The 23,075-nt window shown below is 37.4% G+C and overlaps 2 protein-coding genes across 3 annotated transcripts; both read right to left on the reverse strand.

Moving 5' to 3' along the window:
- Window positions 1–1,162: 1,162 nt before the first annotated feature.
- On the reverse strand, window positions 1,163–7,537 carry LOC131219183 (uncharacterized). 2 transcript variants are annotated; one of them, XM_058214196.1, is made up of 6 exons: window positions 7,443–7,537; window positions 2,972–3,186; window positions 2,582–2,884; window positions 2,317–2,409; window positions 1,936–2,217; window positions 1,163–1,862 (listed from the first exon to the last, which is right to left on the reverse strand). In XM_058214196.1, the coding sequence occupies exons 2-6, from the start codon at window positions 3,179–3,181 to the stop codon at window positions 1,575–1,577; spliced, it is 1,176 nt and encodes a 391-aa protein (XP_058070179.1). In that variant the 5' UTR covers window positions 3,182–3,186; window positions 7,443–7,537; the 3' UTR covers window positions 1,163–1,574. The 2 variants fall into 2 exon arrangements, with proteins under 2 accessions (XP_058070179.1, XP_058070178.1); XM_058214195.1 differs by having other exon boundaries at window positions 2,317–2,496.
- LOC131218119 (uncharacterized) lies at window positions 3,355–6,902 on the reverse strand. Its single transcript, XM_058212800.1, has 2 exons — window positions 5,663–6,902; window positions 3,355–3,665 (listed from the first exon to the last, which is right to left on the reverse strand). The coding sequence occupies exons 1-2, from the start codon at window positions 6,900–6,902 to the stop codon at window positions 3,355–3,357; spliced, it is 1,551 nt and encodes a 516-aa protein (XP_058068783.1).
- Window positions 7,538–23,075: the final 15,538 nt, after the last annotated feature.

Genomic DNA, 23,075 nt, shown 5'->3' on the forward strand with positions numbered 1-23,075 from the left:
AAGAGCTCTAGGTGTAATGGAAAAGAAGAAAAGATAAGTAGATCCCCAAACATGCATTGCAACTAAAACAAATACTGTTAGTAGTAAAATGCAAGAATTTGGAGATCAAACTAAAGAAAAGAATCCAATGCATGTGCAGTTCATTACCAATGTCCTTGTAAAATCTCACCTAAATCAGTTGATTTCAATGACTATCAAGTTGGGGAAAAAAAAAACCATGATTGTCAATTGCATTAACATCTTCAGTTTTGCCATAACCATCACCATTGGAGTCAGCCATGTATGTTGTAAAAGATACAAAACTTGAAAATGCCCACAGAAGTGCTTAATGCAAGTGCAAGGGATGATATTAGACTAAAAAAATCCCAGATAACTTTGGAATGAAAAAATAAGGAAAAAAATAGCAAATTCAATCACATAAACCGAACACTAGCAACCGTCTATCACACAAATCGCATTAAAAGAAGAAAAAATAAACATTAAACTATCTATTCATTTCCTACCAAAACATGCCAGGTTGGTATTTGTTAAATCTGAATTCCATAGTATGAATCTGAAGTTGGAAAACTAGTGGTGAATGGATGTTTGGTTTATCTAAAAGGTATCCAGTTTGAAGCTGAAAGGCATAAAAAGTACATCTTCCAAGTTCTTTTACTTGGTCTTCCACTCAAAACAAAATGTTTACTATTGATCCTAGTATTATCTACTACATACTAGTAACATACAACCAATATTGGGGCACCATACCATAAGCTACAAAATTTCATGTCCCCCTAAACAAGGCATCCTCCATTGATAACATATATATATATATATATATATATATATATATATATATATATATATATATATATATATATATATATATATATATATATAAAATAAGTTTTTTTTTTCATTTACATTCACAAATACATTCATCATCCATCAAACTATTAACAACATTTACAAAAAATAAAATATATCCAACCAACTCTTAATAATAATTTGCAACTTAACCTAATGGGAACCGTTATGCACCGTAATGTCTTACGGCAGAGCGGGTTCTGAGGAGTTATAAGTTGACCCTAACGACAGCATATAAATGAAGCGATAAAAATATAAATGATTTGAGATTAATTAAAGGTTTCGAGAACTTACATCCACCTCGCTCTTATTGCCAAGTAGTCCCGACGAAAATGCATCCACACTACGAGAAGGGAAAAAAAATAAAATAAAATTTGTGGCTGCACCGATACGGTCTAGTGTGAACGGCTGCCTACGTACCCAATGTTTGGAAGATTGGGATCAAGCCACTACGTAGTTCTTAATATTTAAATCAGAACATTTTACGCATAAGCAAAGAAAAAATTAAAATAAATCATAATAGAAATATGTGTACCTTCTGTCACGCATAAGAAGATGAAAAGCTGAAACAAATCACTAGATTAGTCAAGCAAAACTACTAAATAATTCAAGATAAAGATTTAGTCAAATAATATCCAAAATAACCTCAAACACAATCCATATGTCCTGACTAAATTACAAAAATATGTTCTTGACTTAAGAAAAGTTTTAAGTAACTCCTTTAATATCTATGTTTTCGTCAGCACTCTAGGCCAAACGAGAACATCACCCACGTCGCAATCGGCTAACGTCTTCTCAATGTCACCAAACACATTCGCACTGGGAACTTCAACAACATCCAATATAACTTTGATGCAATCTGGAGGGATGCCTGCATTATCTCTAATCAGACGCCCACGTGCAACAACTCGACTACAAATATCTGTCAAATGACAGATTTGTTCCACCCGTAGAAGTGGTGGAGGTGGAGCTGACTCATCACGATGACTTGAGGTATCGCCAGATCGAAAAAACGCCTACAAGAAATAATTTTTATTATTTTCATGGATAAAATAGTAACTGCACATTATTCTTTTATTGTTAAAATACCTGAGAACCAGCAGTGCCTGGAGAGCATTGCATTGGTTGAACTGGAGTATTTATTTGATTCTGAACTTCAAGCAAACGTTCTCCAATGGTCAATATCATGTCCTTGCACTCGTTGATCTTGTTTTCCATTTGCTCTTTTAATACAATCATCGATGCTTTAACCTCAGCAATTTCACCCTTTCCTTCTCTAATTTCATTAATGTAAGGGGTTGAAGCAATAATGGTAGTTTTTGCAATATGACCCAACCCCCTTACACGTCCTCTTTTATCAAGACCACAAACCTAAATGATAATCAACCATTATTAGTAATGCATGTATATTAGTAACAAAAAATGTTCAGAAAGCTAAGTATATCAAAGTGAAGAGAATGAATGAAAAACCTGTGCAACCGGGTCATGATTTAAATCATTATGTATACAAGCCGGGTCATTGGCAACTATGTCTTTTATTTTTTCCGTTGTGATGCTCAGCTCCTGTGAAGGGAGAGACCCATCGGATCTAGTATGAGTTGCCAAAAACAATTCAGTTCTCGTGATTTGAGTATCTGGATTTTTTTGTTGCTGTAATTTACAATGAGAAATCATGTTAATTATTCTATATTCTTAAATTGGATTAAAAGATATTAAAGTTATATTAAAAACTTACAATCAACTCTGCCGTCCTAGCAGATCCCCGTCGCCCAGTCGTGTGAGGGAACTTCATTTCGCTTCTGGATTCCTTTCCCTTTCCACGACGAGACTTTGCCTCTTCTGTAGATTCGTAATCAACGAATTTGACCCAATCTTCTAGCTTTATGCCATTAGGACAATTTTTTTTCCTGTCTCCATCATTATCATACATATCCAGGACAGTTCCTCGTAATCGGTTCTTCCAGTCCTTCCACATATCATTAGCACGCTTAATTATGACAGTTTTACACTTGTCACTGTCGTCAACATCATATTTGGCCTACATATTTCATTAAATAGGGCAATTAATCAACAACAATTATATTATAAACATTAGAATGTAAAACTCATGTTTTTAAATGCTTACCAAAACAGTTGACCAAACATTATCCTTGATGGTATCTGGCACAAGCCGCCAGTCTTTGTATGCAATTGGACAATGAGTCCTGACCACATTTCCTAGAAATGAGGTGAATTGATTTTTGTTATCTCCAGTAATCTCTCCAACTGGACTAATTGAAACTTTTATCTTTGTGGTGCTTCCTGGGGCAGAATTAGAAGGCCCTACATACGACATAATTCCTAAAAAAAAAATTAAGATTATTAGTCATTTAATATATTGCTATACATAATAAAGAGATGACACCATACACATGCATAAGTTTTTACTGAATTTAGAAAAAATGAAAAGAAAAATAATCTAATATAGTAAAAGTAGTTAAATTTATTTCAACCTGATATGAAACTTGATCAGTTTCTTTTGCGCTTCTGAATACGTGGGTTACTTGATACAATTTCTACATATGACCCTTCTTGTATATCTTCATTAGTTGGGTCATACAGATCATCTATTAAGGAAGGGCTCGAGGAACCTGCAGTCAACTTGGCCTCAAACACTAGCGGATCCTCAAATGCATATGCATCTTTTGTTAGACGCTTCGGAACATCTAATACAACATGCCAGTCATCTCTTGTCGGATCCTTGCAATAGAAGACTTGAGCCGCCTGAGATGCATGTATAAATGGCTCATCCTCTTCCTTGATATTCCTTCTAAACCTTCCTAGGTTAACAAATATCAGATTTGTTTCAGGAGCTACATAACATCCATTTGAAGTATCTTCGATATGCACCCAATCACAGTAGAACAATGTTATCTTAAAGGTGAAGTAGTTTAATTCAAGAATTTGTCTAATGATACCATAGTAGGTGGCTTCCTGTTCTACCAAGTTCTTATCCCTGGCACTCGCCCTGAACATAGTTAAGGCTTTCATAGAGACTCCGCTATTTTGTGTTGTCAAGTTTTTTTCAGAGTCTGATGTGCAAAAAACATATCCATTTACTGAATATGTACTGTATGATGTGGCATCGTAGCTAGGACCAGTAGCGATTCTCTTAAATTGTGACATTTCTTCATTCTCTAATTGTTCCCTTAACCAAGCATTGTAGTCTACTTCTTTTTGTACCGACGGATTGCCCCTCCTGTTTTGTCCCTTACGTGTTTGGCCATGAATGTATTCATTGTACTTCCTACAATTCACATATAATATAATATATGAATTAAACTTTTTACTTTACATGGTACAATTTAAAAACATTAAGGATAGAAACATAGACTTTTGTCAACTTACCCCAGCCATTGAGCATTTTCAGCGTGATGTTGTAATACCCATCTGCGTGCTTGTTGATATTGCACATTAGTAAGAAGATAACTTTTTCCTTTTTTATCGATTTGAAAATTATCGGCATTATCATCACCCTCATCATAGAATATCTTTTTCACTCTCTTATGGCTTCCTAACATCTTATCAGGCATGTAGTCCATGCAGTACATCATGGACTCTTCCAATATATAGCGTTCAGCAATACAACCCTCTGGATAAGTTTGATTCGTCACATACTTTTTGTATGTTCTCATCATCCTATACACATTAAAATCAGATATGGATATAAATTTTAAAAAAGAAAAAGAAAAAAGAAAGTTGATAAATTCTGATAATTAATGTTACCTCTCAAAAGGATACATCCACCGATATCTGACAGGTCCACAAAGTTGTGCTTCCTCTGCTAAGTGCACCACTAGGTGTGTCATAGGAACAAAAAAAGATGGGGGGAAATATTTTTCGAATACACATAATGTTTCCACTATTTTTTTTTTCATATTCTGAAGCTCTTCACGATTAATAACTTTTGAACATATGATGTTGAAGAATCTTGACATTTCACAAATGGCAGTGCGCAATGTCTTCTTCTTTCCTAAAAACGAGTGCATCAACAAAACTGGTAGCAATTGCTGCATCACAATGTGATAATCATGTGACTTGAGGGCCTTTAGCTGACAATCCTCTAAATTGACACGATGTGTCCAGTTTGCACAATATCCTCTTGGGACTTTCAAATTGCTCAGTGTTAGACAAAACATGTTTCTTTCAGATGTAGACAACGTGAAAGGAGCTTTGGGTAAGAATAACCTGCCGTTTCTTTCTTCAGGCCACATAGACTTTCTTATCTTCATAGCCTGAAGATCCTGACGGGCTTGTAAACCATCCTTAGTCTTATCTTTTGTATCCATGATTGTTGCAATGAGGTTCTCGGTGACATTTTTCTCAACATGCATCACATCCAGATTGTGACGAATGGGCAAATGCTCCCAGTATGGCAAGTCAAAAAGGATTGATCTCTTTGTCCAGGCAGTAATGTTGTTCGGGTCATTCTTAGACTTTTTCTTAGTCTTTCCCACTTGCTTTCCGAAAACGGTTTCAATATTATTCATTTTACGTAGTACATCTGAACCTTTCATACGCTTCGGAGCCTTTCTTTTTTCTTCTTTCCCATTGAATCTGGTTCTATCAGTCCTAAAGTCATGACCTGATGGCAGGAATCTTCTATGTCCCATATATGCAAACTTCTTTCCATGTTCAAGCCAAACCGATTCTGTCTCCTCACTACAAATAGGGCATGCGTACTTTCCTCCTGTCCTACAACCAGAAAGATGTCCATATGCTGGAAAATCATGTATTGCCCATAGTAAAATTGCCCTCATTGTGAACATATTCTTACTGTGTGAGTCATATGTCACAGATCCTTCCCACAATTCAAGCAACTCTGCAATCAACGGTTGCAAGTAAACGTCAATGTCATGTCCTGGACCTTTTTTTCCAGGGATCAAAAGTGTTAACATGGTAAACTCCTTCCGCATGCATAAATGAGGCGGGAGATTATACGTAACAATCATAACAGGCCAGCAACTATATGAATTGCTCATATTCCCAAAAGGATTGAATCCATCCGTTGCAAGTCCTAAACGAACGTTACGTGGCTCCGCAGCAAAATCAGCATACTTTTCATCTACAATCTTCCACATAGACGAATCCACTGGATGACGCATGCAAATATCATCTTGAGCCGACTTTGAATGCCATATCATATTCTCTGCAATCTCTGGTATAGTGTAGAGTCTTTTTAACCTCGGTGTTAATGGGAAGTACCTTAGCACCTTACGAGGTACATGTGGGGCGGTTGACCTTACAACACTATTAAATTTCCATCTGCTTTCTCCACATTTTGGACAACACTGCTTATCAACATGGTCCTTCCAGTACAAAATACAATCGTTAGGGCATGCATGTATTGTCTCATAGTTCATACCTAATGAACTGATCAGCCTCTTTGCATTATAAGTACTATCTGGCAAAGAGTTCTCGTTGGGTAAAATTTTCTTGAGCAAGTTTAACAACTCTGTAAAGCTATTGTCTGACCAACGAAACCTAGCCTTCATACTCAGCAACTCCACTGTCACAGACAACTTTGTATGCTCTGGTTTACACGATGGATATAGGGGTTGTTTTGCATCCTCCATTAACTTCCTATACCGAGCCTCATCGCCTAATTCATCATGAGCTTCAATATCATCTCCATTATTAACCTCATCCATACATGCATCTAACTCAATGGGTTGAAAACGACCGAAAGCATCATTCACCAAATCGACCATTCTGGGCAACACATCTTCATTACGATTATCGACAAATGTACTCGCACCTGTTTCAAGACGTTGTTCCCCATGGAGAAACCACGTCGTGTACGTTTGATCTATGCCATTAAAAACCAAGTGTTCAGAAATGGTTTCTAATGTCATCTTCCCACGTATATTACAGCACTTGGCACAAGGACAGCTGTGCCAATCTTCCCCATTTGAATTTTGTTTCACGTACTTTAGAAATGTTACAACACCTTCCATGTATTCAACAGTTAACCTTCCTGCCCGCATCCAGTTCTTGCATGGTGTCATGGAAGCCATCTCTGGTAACGTATACATGATGTGTTTAAGTTAGATTACGAATGAGTATGTCTATCTAATTGACTAAATCAGTTGCCCATCCAAGACCAAATAGATTGTAACGCTTTCATTTTCAAATTTAAATGCCTACACCGAAATTCCGGCAGCATCTCCCCTTATCTCTCCAGATATATTGATCTTGTATTTGATTCCCACGTCAGGTATCAACACAAAGTGAGGATATTTGACAATGGAAATAAATGCAAGAAACATATCCAGAGAGAAAGAGAGATGATGCATAGAAAAGGCAAGTGCATTTAAATTGCTAAAATGAAAGTATTACATTCTATCCGGCATTGAACTGTCCAAACAGGGACAATTTAAGGATTTTTATGCACCAAGGAGCACACTGTATCTATGCCTGGCCACATAAAAACCCTTAAATGGGTAACTGATTGTCTTAATCTATATACAATCACATCAAAATTTGTAATCTAAATGAACATAATTCAAAATACAACTCATTTCTAAATGTAGAATCAAAGCAAAAGAAGTGGTAACCTGAGTTGTTTTCCTGCAACCAGTCTCACCAGATACCAGCACCACCTGTTCTCCATACATAAACAGATAAACAAAACTCAGAGCATGACATTGAATAACATTGAATCCTGATTTCACCAGTAGTAACAAAAAGAAAATGCTCAATACAAGTGTAACAGGTTTATCCTCCTTTCCTTTTATTAAGCATGGTGATGGGGATATTATTTTCTAACAGATGGGTGTAATCTAGTTATTCCCATACATGAAAGTAGACATGACCAAAATCTGAAAATCCGAATCAATCTAACAAAAACCAACAAAATCCAAAACCCAAAATAAGATTCAAAACAAACCAAAATGGATGCCTAAACTGCAAAAACTACACAAGAAGCATCTACATGCACCTACCGACCAGTTACCACCTGTAGTTTCTCCAACAATGCATGACATCGATAAACTTCTGCTTTTGATTTTTCTATATAGCATAAATTAGAAAAGATTCAAGTGACTAAAATTTTTCTATGGATGGTAACTGGCCAAGAAAAGCTAATCACATTATATATAGTAAAAATTAGAAAAGATTCGAGTGACTAAAATTTTCTTATAGATGGTAATTGTCCAAGAACAGTTTAGCCATTTGTTCCAAGTGACATGGATTGACGACTCATCTGAGTCCGCCCATCACCATGTGCGTCACAATGCAGTCCCAGCAGGAGTCAAAAGGTGAAGTTATAGTCTTGGTTGTCAAGATTTTCCACATGCAACACGGGCATTTGTAAATAAATATGTGGACATTTCTTTTAGTTGAGTGATTCCTGAGCTTTGGATTGTGTGGTACAACTGTGCAATGATTCACAGTGTGGAGTTTTTCTACGTCTTGGGTTGATGCTGCTTTTCTACGTCTACGGTCGGGCAGTAGCTATTTGGAGTTTTTTTCATATAAAATTTCATTACTTTTCCAAAAAAAAAAAAGGACAACTGAAAATAGAACTACAGTAAGGACCTACGTTCAACTGAAAGAAATACTACAGCTGGAGGCTAGGATTTTCCAATTTAGGAATATTTGGGGCATGCTCTTTCCATGGCTGGATAGAAAAGACCAATGATCTAAATTACTAAACCATGGGCTCCACTCGTCAGAACTAAAAACCTGAGTGTACTGCAACAAGCATCACCTCAAGGACTATTATTCCTGTTCTTACTAACATGCCCGTATCTGCTGTTTGTTGCTTGAGGTGATGCAACAAGCATCACCTCAAGCAACAAACAGCTAATCCAGCAAAAATACCACAGAGCAGTGGGACAAACAGCACTGTGACAGCTTCTCAACAGGAAGGAACTGTATCCAAGCTACATAGAAAATCAGCGCCCGTGATTCAACAAACTACCAGTCACGTGGGGTTGAGGAAAACATGTCTCAGAGATGTAAATGGCACACGTACCACAGATTCTGACCATTCTTTAGATAGGATTACTGAAAACATCACGCACCAGATGCAGGGCCGCGCCCATAAGTGATCCACACGTATTATTGGACATTGAATGGGCAAGTAAGCCACGCGCGAATAATTTTTTGTAAAAGAAAATTACAATCAAACACCTAAATTTATATATTATTATAGTTATCTACCTACTAATTGTTTAATTATAATTTATCCTAATGTTTTTATAAGATTTTCTTTCTAAACTTAGTCAAAAAGTCAACAAAATAGTTTATTTTAAATGACCTAAATACCTTTTAATAAATCTGTTATTATTATTTTTCAATACAACCTTTTTCAGCGTGCCTGCTACTTTAAGAGCAACATGTGTGGGACTTAAATCATGAGATCCACCCCGTTCATCAGCTGTGCCGCCATATTTTCACCGTAGATCCTAAAATTCACTCTAATCCAAGTCTTCCCTTGCCCATGATGTAATGAACGGTGTGAAATCATACTCAGAACCTCTAACTTTATATTTCCTGGCCCACGTGATTGTTGAAGTGTCTTAATTTTCGGGTCTTGGCCTGAGCCCGGCCCATTGATACCCCTACTGGAATTGCATATAACACCGATTTTACACGGCAAAACACCCAAGCTCTATGGAGATTATCATATTGTGCATATGTGAAATCTACTCCGTCCATTAGGTTAGAAAGATTATCTGCACTGCACATGAAAAATATCAAGTATATAAAAGTTCTTATGTGCTTATACCAATAAGAACAACGTAACCTTTCTTTCAAAACCTCTAAGTTCACTCAGGGCGTGTTTGGGCGGTGGGATTAGAAGGGACTAGGTGGGATGGGATTCAATGTAGCTTGGATACAGTGGGGCCCACTCCAGATCGCCTTCTTCTGTGATTTTCGTCTCATTTCTGTTGTAGGAACTGACACGTTATTGAGGTAGAGTCAAACGACGGAGAGAGAGAGAGAGAGAGAGAGAGAGAGAGAGAGAGAGAGAGAGAGAGAGAGAGAGAGAGAGAGAGAGAGCATTACCTGTGTTGGTGAAGAGATTGACAAGAAGAAAGAGGTGGGAGAGATGTCTGCGGCCGGTGCTGGGAGAGGAACAGACGGAGTAATGAGAGGGAGAGAGAACAGAGCCTCGTTTTAGGCAGATTGCGTACCGAGTAACTCGGTACCTTAGCGTACTGAGTAAACCATGTGGGGTCCACCGTTATTTATTTATTTTATCCACTCCGTTAATACATTTTAACAGATAATTTTAAGTCTTGATACCAAAATGGAAGAATATCTAAACCTCAAGTGGACCACACCACGGGAAACAGTTTTTTTGAACCTCTACCATTTAAAAATTAATGGAGGTCACAGAAGTTTTGGATCAAGCTGATGTTTGTTTTTTCTCTTCATCTATGTATTTGTGATCTTAAGAACAGGTTGGATGACAAATAAACATCACTGTGGGTCCTAGGAAGTTTTCAACGGTGTAAATCATTATTCCACACTATTTCCTGTGGTATGGTACTCTAGAGCTTTGAATTTACTTAATATTTTGGATCAACCCCTAAAATTAGTGGGAAAAAAGGATGGACGGTGTGGATAAACCACATACATTCACAGTGGGCCCGACTGAGTTTACTCAGTACGATAAAAGCGTACTAAGTAGCTCAGTACGCAATCCGAATTCCAGGGGAGACGGATTGGCTACCCGGGACTGGTGGTCGGTAATCTGTGGGCCCCACCATGATGTACGTGTTTCATCCATTCCGTTCATCCATTTTTACAGATCAATTTATGGGTTTATACAAAAAAATTGATTTGGATATAAATCTTAGGTGGGCCACATCACAGGAAAAAAATAATGAATGGATATTCACCATTAAAATCCTCCTAAGCCCACTGTACTGTTTATTTGAAATCCAATATGCTGATTTGGTCATAAAGACCCAGATGAATGGAAAAAATATATATCGGCTTGATCCAAAACTTTTATCCCCCCAAAACGTTTTTAACGGTCAAAATTCATTCAAAACTGTTTCCTGTAATGTGGTCCACTTGAGATTGAGATATAATTTATTTTTTTGCTTACATCATAAAATGATATATAAAAATAGATGGACGGCTTGGATGACACACATACATCATGGTGGGCCCCACAGAGCACCAACCACCAACCAATGGTAGCCAATCCGTTTTTTCCCTTCATCAGGGGGAGTAGCCAATCCTTTTGGGGGCCATAAAAGTTTTGGATAAAGCTGATCTTTGTTTTTTCCCTTCATCAGGGCCTGTATGTTCTAATCAACAGATTGGATGTCAAATAAACAGTACTGTGGCCCTTAAAGAGGATTTTAATGGTGGATATCCAATCAATATTGTTTTCCTATGATGTGGTCCACCTTAGGTTTATATCCCTATCATTTTTTTGATCAAGCCCTAAAATGATCGGTAAAAATGGATGAACATAATGGATGAAATACATACATCATGGTGGGGCCCACATAGCACGTAATACTAGCCAACGGGTGGGTGGCAGGGGAGTAGCCAATCTGTTCCCATCCATGCTGGTATTTGTGGTGTGGTTCATTTAATCTTTGGAAATGATTCATTTTTGGAATAATTCTCTGAAAAATGGATGAACGGTGTGGGTTGATCCCAAATTTTCGGTAAATCCAAAGCTCAAGTGGACCATGCCACACGAAACAATGTGGAATAATGATTTCCACCATTGATACCTTCCTTTGGCCCACGGTAACATTAACGTTAATTTATTTGCCATCCAACCTATTCATAATATCAAATATATATGAATGAAGAGAAAACACAAACATCAGCTTGATCCAAAACTTCTATGGCCTCCGAGAATTTTTCAATGGTAGAGGTTCAATCACACTATTTCCTGTGGTATGGTCCACTTGAGCTTTGGATATGCTTCCTTTTTGTTCTTTAGACCTCAAATTATTTGTTAACATGGATAAACAGAATGGATAAAATAAATAAATAACAGTGGACCCCACAAAGTTTACTTTGGTAAAGGTAATGACTAACTCACCTAAATGTAGAGGGGTTTCCTTAAAACATTCATAATCATATATTAGGCTTGCCTTAATGTGATTCACATATCCAACCCACTCATTATGTGTGTCCCACTTGGATGAGGGGTCAGACCAAGTTTTAGCCGCATCCAAAACTCATGTGGGCCCCACCAAGTGCTTTTATATTTTTTATGATGTCTTGACTTGGTTTTAGATGGTATGGTCCACCTGAGTTTCATTTATGGATGATTTTTGAGATATCTCATAACCTAAAGGGGACACATTAAATGCACGGTGTTGATGTTCGACACACATCATGATGGGGCCCACAAAACTTATCTACATCAATTCGTAGGTTCTCACAAGGTCAATAAATTGGGTCACAACTTTGACAATAACATTTAGCCCATTTTATATATATAGTCCATTCACTCTATTTTATTGATCAATATCCTCAATTTGACTAGTTACTCGCCTCAATCAGGCTAGCTACATGTGAGAAAGGTATTGGGATTACAAGATTGATCAACAATTTGAGTGAAATTTGATTTAAACATATGAAGTTATTTACTCTTCAATCTGGACTAATTCAATTGTCCAAAAATGGTTAAATGTTCAATTAGTGGATGTGCCTAATAATTTATTAAAAAAGTAATTTTTTTCACAGATAAATATCAATTTCCATTCAAAAATTACATTTTATTTCAAAATGTATATTTTTTTACTCTTAATTTTTCTTTGAAAACTTTTAACAAAATATCATTTTTAATATAAAATATTTCAAAAAAATAAATTAAAAAAAAATTCTGAATTTTTATTTTCAAAATATCTTAAATTTTCACAATTTTTAATTTTTTTCCCAAAAATTCCAAAATGCCAATTTTTTTTTCTTTAAAAGCATCATGTTGTTTTCAACTTTTCAATTTTTTTAAAAAATTATATATATTTTTTCAAAATCTTAGTGTTTTTATAAATAACTTTTTCTTTTAATTTCGAATTTTGAACATTTTCAATTATTTTTCAAAATCACAAAATTTTTCAACTTATTTATTTTTCGTTTCAAAATGTTTGTTTTTTGATAAAGTATCGATTTTTTAATATCGTTTTATTTTAAAAATTTTCAATTCTTTTTCACTTCTCCATTTTTTTTTTAAAGCATTTTATTCGAAATTGTCAATTTTAATTGAACTTCACAATTTATTTTTTTTTTTCAAATTTCAAACTCTCATTTTCTTTTTAAAAATATTTTCATTTTTCAACATTGTGAAAATTTTCACATTTTTAAAATATTTTTAATTTTCTTTTTCAGGATATTATTTTTTCTCAAAATCAAATGCTATTTTTTTTTTCAAATTTATCAACTTTATTAAATATTCTTTTTTGTTCCCACAATAGATTTTTATTAAATCACAATTTTTATTTTTTCAAAATCTAATTTTTTTCTCAAACATTGTTAAATTTTTTAAACTTCTCAATATTCTTTTTCATGTGATATTACAAATCATTTAAATATTAGTTTTAAATTAAAAAATAAAAATAAAAATTCCACTCATTTGATTTTCTTTTTGCATTCAATCAATTGTTAAAAAATAATCTTAGATACAAATATGTACAATTAAACCACTGAAATTATTTTAAAAAACAATTATTAGACTACAAAATAACTTAATTTTCCACCATATTCTAAAGAAAATGAAAAAAAAATTAATGTGTAGGCAAAAGACCTTTTACGACGGACCTAATCCGTCACAAAATCAACTGAAAAGCCCGCCATTTGCTAATTTCGGCGGGAATATGCAACTGTTCGTTTTCCGTCGCCAAATCAAACTTTGCGACGGATTTCATCCGTCGCCTATTTACGACGGACAAAAAATCCGTCGTAAATACGTCGTAAATCGGATGTTAGCGACGAATTTTGGTCCGTCGCTAAATTTCGCGACGTTTGGCCTACGGATATTCGAGAAAGACGAGCTTAGGAACAGACTTTTTTTGTTAGCGACGGATTAAATCCGTCGTTAAACCAAGAGATTTTTGCGACGGACAAAGTCCGTCGCAAAAATACGTCGCAAAATGGCCATTTTGACGTAGTGACAGTCATTGATTCTTTCATCAAACTGAAAAGTATGTGGGGCCCTCTTTTTTCCTCTATGCGTAATCCTATGCTCCTTGCACATAACTCAACTACAAGAATCTCTAGATGTTCAAGCAGTTTATACGAAATGCTAATGGCATTGCTCATTTTTAACACATACCGATAAGGACATTCTTCTATACTAGCTTTCCATCTTACCAATTTTGCTAAGGTCATAACTCTTCTTGGTACAAATAACCAGAGCATGAATAAATCGTAGTCTTGTTTCCAACTAGTGACTCCTTCCAGTGCTCCTGATTGAAACCATGGTTTTGCCAAGCCTACAAAAGATTCACTAAACCGTTTCAGCAAATGATTTTCACTAAGTTCTCATCAATTATTCTATCTAACGTATTGTATCATATGCTCTATAGGAGACTCTGTTCTAGAGAATGAGATATCATCAGTCTTAGGTATCTTTTTTGCCCTATGATACCTTGACGGATGGCAGGCTTTGACACTAAAACTACTTCTATTCTCTTTTGCCGATGATAATCGAAGACCACGACTATAGTCATGCTACGTGTTGTGACCTTTTTGGCAAGAATCTTTATTAATGTTTCTTTTCCTTCCTCCTCCTTATGAGAAGTCCCTAGGCTTTCGTTTAGCTTCATTTTCCTATCTTCGACCTCTTCATTATGTACTACTTAAAATGTATGTGCACAAGATGTGTTCCATAGGGTTATTATATTTTCCACAACTTTCTTACCCCGTTCTTTATCCTTTTCTATATTACAATTTCACCTTGATTCACCATCTTTTGAGGTATGTTCTTAATAGTATAACAATTTTTGGTCAGGTGACCAAGCATACAATAATAATGACAATAGTTCTTTTCTTTTGTCTTTCTCGCCTCTTTAAGGTGTTTCGGCTGAGGCAACTTAATCGTCTCTATAGCTAATAGTTAATTCATCATGAGGAGCACATCTTCATTTTCAAACATATACCACTCATAGTTGTCATATCGTCTAGGCCGATTATCTGTCGTCCTTCTGCATAATGCCTTCTAGTCTCTTCTGCCATCTTTATTTGCTTTGGGAATCTTCTCTCTTTTTCTCTTAGTTGGCGACGTTCATTGCCATCTTACTGGAGCCTAATACGTCGTCTTTGTCTAAAAATTTCACGAAAAGTTCATATGTAAGCACTTATTAAGCCGAATGTCACACCCAGTTTCATAGAACCTAAACATATTTTTACTTTCTCAGTCTCTCTTAAGAGTTATTAGCAAGATGCTCCCAAGGTCTTTCATCGGTCGATGAACTTCTCGACTGGTTCACCTTCTCGCTACTAGACGGAAGCCAATTCAGTCAAGCTAACATTTCTGTAGGATGAGAAAAAGTTCACTATAAAGGCGTCTTGTATTGAGTGTCAAATATTACATATTTATGCCTGTTTATATCTTGATTTTATGAACATGATAATGCTTAATGAGTATATTTTATACATGTTTGTATTGCAAGATGAGTCTAAGATCTTAGATTGAAAAGAATATTAAAAGCATGGATTTGATGCTCAAGAATCACCAAGACAAAGGATGGATCTTAGGAGACCAAGAATGAATAATTCACATATCAAATATTCAAGGAAACTAAGTACAAAGGATGAAGAAAAGACTGGAGAATATAGCTTGATCTGCAGTAGAAAATAAGACAGTTTGATCCGACCGAAACTTAGTTCAGTCCGACCGAAATCATACAATACAGTCCAACAACAAATGATGAAATTCAGGGCTAATTTGGTTTGATCGAATAATAATTCGGTTTGACTGAAGGAGGAATTCGATGCGACTGAAAGTGTACAAAAAGCTCCAGTGAAGAACAATGAATTTTGGAGTTAATTCGATCCGACCGAACCCAAGCTCGATGTGACAAAAATTGGGCAACTTCTGAAATAGAATCCTGTCATGATTCGAACTCGACTTCGGTTAGACTGATGCATACTCTGTTACGTAAATTTGAGGCAGTTTCAAAGTTGGTCTAAGCAAAGGCTATAAATATGGGTTCCTTGAGGAGTTCTAAACATGAATTAAGGTTCAAGGAGTAGAGCCAAAGGGTGGAGAAGCCTCCCAAGAGTTTTTCTTCCTCTTCCTTAGTTTATTTTCATGTTTTGTTTAAGAGATTTGGTTTTAATCATGTCGATGGTTAACTAAACCTCTTAGCTAGATCTAAGAGGTGAAGCTTGTAGCGTGTTGGGATGTTTATTTTGCTTTGATTATTGTTTATGTTGAACTTCATTGATTTCTACTTTGAATTTAAGGAATATTTTTAGTTTTCTACGGTTTATTGTGACTCAAATTACAATAGACGTTGTGATAGCTTTAAATATCTTTTTTTTAATTATTATTATGAGATTGTGAGATCGACAAATCCTGTTGTTCACCATTGTCTCTTGGGCATGCTAAGATGATAAAATCCCTTCCAATCATCACAATACTTCTTCATGTGCGAACTAATTCAATGCAAAGTTCAGATTGTGCTTTAATTATTTTATCTTCTAACTAGATAGAATAGGACTTTGATTCCAATTATGTTTATTGAATCAAGTAAGGTGACATCTTGATAGCTACAAGTGGATCCTTGGCGCTTTAGTTTCCTTTCGATTGTTGATACTCATTAACAATTACTTCTTTTATTCTAAAATTTAGATTAGTTTCCGATTCTAGTTATGCTTCTAGTTAATTTCAAAATACGTACAAGTTTAGTCCCTGTGAATTCGACCTTAGTCTCACCAAGTTATTACTACATCGTGACCCTGCACTTGTGGTTGTGAACATCTTGCATCTAATCCCACGTACGTATGGATTCTGGTGTTAGGGCTAAATACCATCTAAGCACCTTTCCTGTTAAGGATGACCTAAACAACAGTAAACAATACTATAGAACTGTAGAGAAATTTCCCATGGTCGTGATGAAATGTATCAGATGTTCTTCCAACGACTTGTCTCTGCTAAACTTTTGAAAATCTGGATATTTGAAGTTTGTAGGGATTGGTATGTCTTCAATCTCATGGGGATACGATGTTTGGAGTTGAAATCTTCCCCGATGCTCTCTATCCCTTTCTAGGTGGACAACTTCAATGACCACCTGTCGGATTTCATCTTAAGTTACAATACGGGCGGTAGGTAACGACCTGTGAGATCCTACTCTTTGTGGTTGTGCCCCTTTTGCCTATTGCTCTTTGCCATTCGCAATGCCCATCATTGGAGGGGCAGTAGCCTGAGCCACGTTTCCAGTTAAGGTCACTAACGTCTCTCTAAGGTTCATGTATTCTTCCATTAATAAAGTCTAGGCACATGCCATCTCGTCTAAGTGTTCATAGCGGTTGTGTTTGACTAGTCCCTACTATGAAGACTGTCACTTCCTCACTCCTTGATTGTCATGATACCAAAGGAGAAGGGGAATAAGCTATCATAGGAGACCTCAAGGAGATGACCCATTGCTTGACTCGAAATTGTCCTTCGGTGGTTTTGAGGAATTTGTTGGTTCTGATTAGAACATGTACGATATCGAAGCCTGTGACAGAGGTGTCATAACAGGCCTGGAGGAGGATGGCTAACCCATCAGGACAACTTTTTCTTTTTCTTTTTGAGCCTCCGACAGGGCTGCAACAAATAGGGCAGGGAAATCTTTCGGGCAAAGAGAATTATTTTGGTCTTTCCAGGATAGAGCAAGGGCGGCTCTAGGTGGTGTTACCTCCACCACTTTGGTGGTGTGGTGATGTGTTGGGTGCTATGGGGTCTACCTCGATGTATGTGTTTCATCTATTTTGATAAGTCATTTTAGGGCATCAACTTAAAAATGAAGTAGATCTGGACTTCAAGTTGCCATGCCTGGGGACGATGACATCCAACATTAAAAGCCTTTCTAGGGCTACCTACCTTGATGTATGTGTTTCATCTATTTTGATAAGTCATTTTAGGGCATCCACTTAAAAATGAAGTAGATCTGGACTTCAAGTTGGCCACGCTACATGAAATAGTGGGGATGATGACATCTAACATTAAAGCCTTTCTAGGGCTACCTACCTTGATGTATGTGTTTCATTTATTTTGGTAAGTCATTTTAGGGCATCAACTTAAAAATGAAGTAGATCTAGACTTCAAGTTGGCCACACTACAGGAAATAGTGGGGATGATGACATCCAACATTAAAGCCTTTCCAGGGCTACTTACCTTGATGTATGTGTTTCATCTATTTTGATAAGTCATTTTAGGGCATCAACTTAAAAATGAAGTAGATCTGGACTTCAAGTTGGCCATGAATAGGAAATTGTGGGGATGATGACATCCAACATCAAAGCCTTTCTAGGGCTAATTGTGTGTTTATTTGCCATCCAACCTATTGATAAGTTCACAAATACCTGGATGAAGGGAAAACACAAATATCATCTTTATTCAAAACTTCTAGGGCTCTCTGTAGGTTTTTAATGGTGAATGTTCCATCACCACGGTTTCATGTGGTGTGGTCCACTTGAGCCTATTTTGTTTCATTTTTTAATTTATGCCCTAAAACGAGCAGGTAAAATAGTTGGATAATGCACATATAAAGCACACACATCATGATTAGCCCGACAACACCCAACGCATACCTAATGTGGTGTGGACAACACCATGTAATCTGCAGCCCACTTTGTAATCTTGAGTAAGCCCTTGACTGTGGAGCCCACATTGAAGTATGTTCTTTACATCCATGCCGTCCATCATTTTTAACAGCTCATTTTATGGCATGAACTCTTAAATGAGGCAGATACAAATCTCAAGTGGACCACACTAGTTGAAATAATGGTTATTGAATACCCATCATTAAAAACTTCTTGAGAGCCACTGGAATGTTTATTTGCCATCTAACTTATTGATAGGATCAAAAAGATCTCACTACACCAAAAACGTCATTTAGGAATGGTTTTAAACCGTTCCTAAATCCCTTAGGAATGGTTTTAAACCATTCCTAAAAGAGGCGTCGCAAAAAAAAAAAAAACTAGAATGCTTCAATACCGTATCAAGTACCATTTCAAAATTTAAGAACAAACTCTTAGGAACAGTTTTAAACCATTCCTATGGTTGCAAACGGTCAATTTTAAATCTTAGGAATGAAATTTTAGGAACGGTTTTAAACCGTTCTTAATGTTGCCAACGGTCAGATTTTAAGAACGATATTTTTCATTATTTCACATTGAAGTATGTTCTTTACATCCATGCCGTCCATCTATTTTTCATTACATTTGTTGTTATATTTAAAAACCAAAGAATATTATATACAATTTAAAATTAATATTGAACAAAATCGGGCGGCATAAAGAGCTGCCTTTCAAGTTAGTTCAGTTACAAACATCCACCGACCATGAAAACTTGAAATCGTTCTTTAGTATTGATCCAAACATGAAAAGTACTGCTCCAGACTTGTCAAACTAAACACCTTAGATGCCACATTGCTGGAACTAATGGGCCAGATGTGAAGTTGGAATCTAACGAACTGCTGATGTGGCAACACATATTGCAGAAAGTTAGAAGTTGATAAGATATGCATAAGAAAGCATGATGAAGTAAAATAAAATTGATGGGCCATGTTTCGACCAGAAACGAAATGCATTTAATTCGGGAGAATTTCTTATTTAACATCGATAAAGATAGAACAAAGGGAATATTCATCAATTTCATTTATTTTGAGTTCATTACATCCTCTTAATCCTCTGATTCCAAGATATAATCTCTTAACAAAAAAAAGAATACATGAAGTTAAATATAATCAAAATGTAAATTTTGACAGTATTCCAGCGCATTTTTATCAAATCTCCAGGGGAGACGAGTTGTGCGGGTTTCCCCTGCTGAGATCCCTTAGAAATATCTGAAATAGCTTGATTATCTATCAAAAATTTCAGCATAATAACTGCCATCAAAGATAACCCGCGCAACTCATACAGGAGTTGCAGGACTAGCGAGTTGCGCGGACCCGTGCAACTCACTATGAGTTGCGTGGTCTTCCTTCTTCCTTTCTCTTTGCCCTCAATACCTGACAGAGAGGCTGATCTCTTGAACATCCAATCCGTCAAATGAGGGGGTATTTATAGGCATTCGCACATGTGCGCCCTTGATTCTTGTGCCATGGACCCCACCTCGCATCACTAAGTTCTCTTTTTTTTTTTATGGAACCTGCACCCCCCAGCGCAGCTTGGGCGGGTTACGCGTGCATGCGTAACTCAGGACCCACACAACTTAGGTCCCGCACAATTTGCTCATTCTCTTTTCATTCCTTTCCCTTCCCTTAATCATTTTTGGTGTCCCAAGAGATGCCCCCTTGATCCAAAATTTGATTTCTCTGAATCAATTTGAAGGATCAAAGTTTGCCATGGAAAATTTGAGTTGCGCGGAACTCTCCGGCCCGCGCAACTCTCTGGCGGCGCCTTGAGCCTATAAATATCAACCCCTTCCAATCACTTCCATCTCCCAACTTCAATCTCCCAGCGATTCCTATTTTCTATGCTACACTCCCGTGTAAGTTGTCCGCGCAACCCACTCGCACTTAGTGCGGTAAATCCTTGCCCTGAAACTCTGTCGAAAATTCTAACTTTTTCTAGACTTTAACCATCTTTTTGAACTTCCCAACCATGGCTCGTACTAAGAGAACTTTTCGTGTAATAGAACCACCCACAAATCATCCCTCTCACGCTAGCCTTCCTAATTCTCCTCTAACTTCTGATCCTTCACTAACTTCTTCAACTCAAGTGGCCCCTTCTTCCCCAGATCAAGCCGATGATCCCTCTTCTTCGGCTCACGAAAGTCCACCACATAAGTGAATTAAGGTGACCAAGAAACGACCCGCATATATAAAGGAACCGATATTACCCGTCCTCGACTTTTCTGACAGAGTCGAGTCGCTATCTTGGTCAATATGTCAAGCAATCATCTCTAGAGCCATAGGAACACCTCCAAAGTAAGGTCGAGAAGTCGATTAGGAGACTTGGCTAGAATCCACAACCAATCTACGCACAGACATCATTCAATCGCCAGTAAGAGAAGATACACCACCACCCACTCTTTCTCAGAGGAAGCGAAAGAAGTCGAAACAGCGGATACTTCAAGAATAGATCCAAGAACATAAAAAGAAAAAAATCCCGAACTCTTGGGACATGATAAAGGTTCAGGATGGCTTCATAAAATTCAACAACCCCCTCAGGAGTGAATTGGTGACGATTCCTTTGAACATTCGATGACATCAGTCCATTCTTAAAAGCGAGCCAACAGATCGAACCTTGCAAAGCCGCATGATGTATACTCCGAATTGGTTAATTCAAGAGCCCCGAATGTTAGAGGGCATTCTTTCAAAGAGAGGCTCAAAACAACAAATTGGCGAAGTACATCCTATGCGATTCCTGGTTCCAAGTTACAACCCTCATGCATGCTTTTCTACAGTCGTTTTTGAGACGATACACCAACATTTCAGAGAGAGAAAATGCCACGCCCCAAACTCAAAAAACGGGCTCACAAAATTTTCGATCGTCGAATCCGGCACCGACAGCCTCCGTAGGGTCCCATTCTCGGATCCCGGCACTTGCATGCCAGATTCCGATCCTAGGATCCTACAAGGAGGATTTTCAGTATAATTTTTTTTTTTGTAAGAGAGCATAACCACAAGTATAACCAAGTCACAAAACAACATCGCCACATATCCACTATATCAAAAACTTTTAAGTACAATGCGGAAAAGGAAATACAAGGTGATCAAAAAGCTCCAAAATGATCAGGTTTGAGCTCCTGCCTCAACGCTGCTGTTGTCCAATGACACCTGCACGCAACGGTCTTGCATAAGCTTACAAAAGCTTAGAGGGTGGTGTAAGTGTGTGCGTAAGGCAAACGCCAAGTGTACAATATCAGAGTAATGCGGATATATGCAGTAAGTTTATGAATGCTATCAGCTGTACCAAAGCTATATGATGCAAGGCATGAATGCTATTGGCCATACCAAGGTCATGTAATGCGAGGCCTATGTAGCCAAATGTCATATGCGAGATGCAAACCAAGCATGCCAGTCCTCGTCAGTACAAATATCAGTACAGTTCCTCTCTATATATCACTAGGGTCTAATACACCTCACACTGACTGCCTCCTCCCTAGCTGCACAGTCAAGCAAGTAGATGAGACCACACTATCTGCCTGACTAGTAGTCCACCAATACCTACCCGGCTCATCGATAGCGGACTCATTCATGAGCTGATCAAACTCAGCCTAGCTTATAGCCCCCTCACTTAGGCGGATAAGGCCACACCCCCTTCCAAACGACCACGACATAGTGGGAGACGCGACCTACTGGTATTCGGCACTCGGGCGCTCGTGTATCCACTCAGTCTAGATGTTGGAGCATCTCCTGGTATCAAAAAGGTTCTGGGATTTTCACCCAAGGACATTCTAAGTGCCCACAATGCTAGAACCAATATTTTCGGTATCCGATACGACCATCCACGATGTGCCTGTGGAGGCCACGGCCCTGATGTCGCTAGGGCGTGCAGTGAATCACGACACACAATGCGAAATTCGTGAGTCACACCATCAGTCAGGTAATAATCTCGCGCGTACCACGCGCTCATGCGGGGCACTCCATCTCATAAGGAGTCCCGTAAATGTCTAAGACCAACGGCTTATGCAATGATCAAACATTCCTCATATCAAGCAAACATATGATGCGTATGGGCATGAATCATGGATATATGTTAAGCATGTTACAAAGTGATGAACCATCAACAAGTATGGGCCTACTAATGGGCCCTAGGGAGAGTTATAATGCGGACATTTAACCAACATTATTCTTACAACGTGGACGTCAAACCAACATTGCTCCCAAGGCATGGCCCGCCATAAAATATCATTACCCAAACCATAGGGAATCACACATTGCAATGGACCTATATACATCTTATTGGGTCTCGACCCATAGGCCTTAGATACATCAAATGGGCCACCTCATATGGGCCTTATATAAATCAAGTGGGCCGCATCAATTGGCCTTGTGCGCATTGCAATGGGCCATAGCCCATGGGCCTTGAATACAACACAATGG

The sequence above is a fragment of the Magnolia sinica genome, chromosome 11 (genome assembly GCF_029962835.1).
Source record: "Magnolia sinica isolate HGM2019 chromosome 11, MsV1, whole genome shotgun sequence".
NCBI classification, from domain to species: Eukaryota; Viridiplantae; Streptophyta; class Magnoliopsida; order Magnoliales; family Magnoliaceae; genus Magnolia; species Magnolia sinica.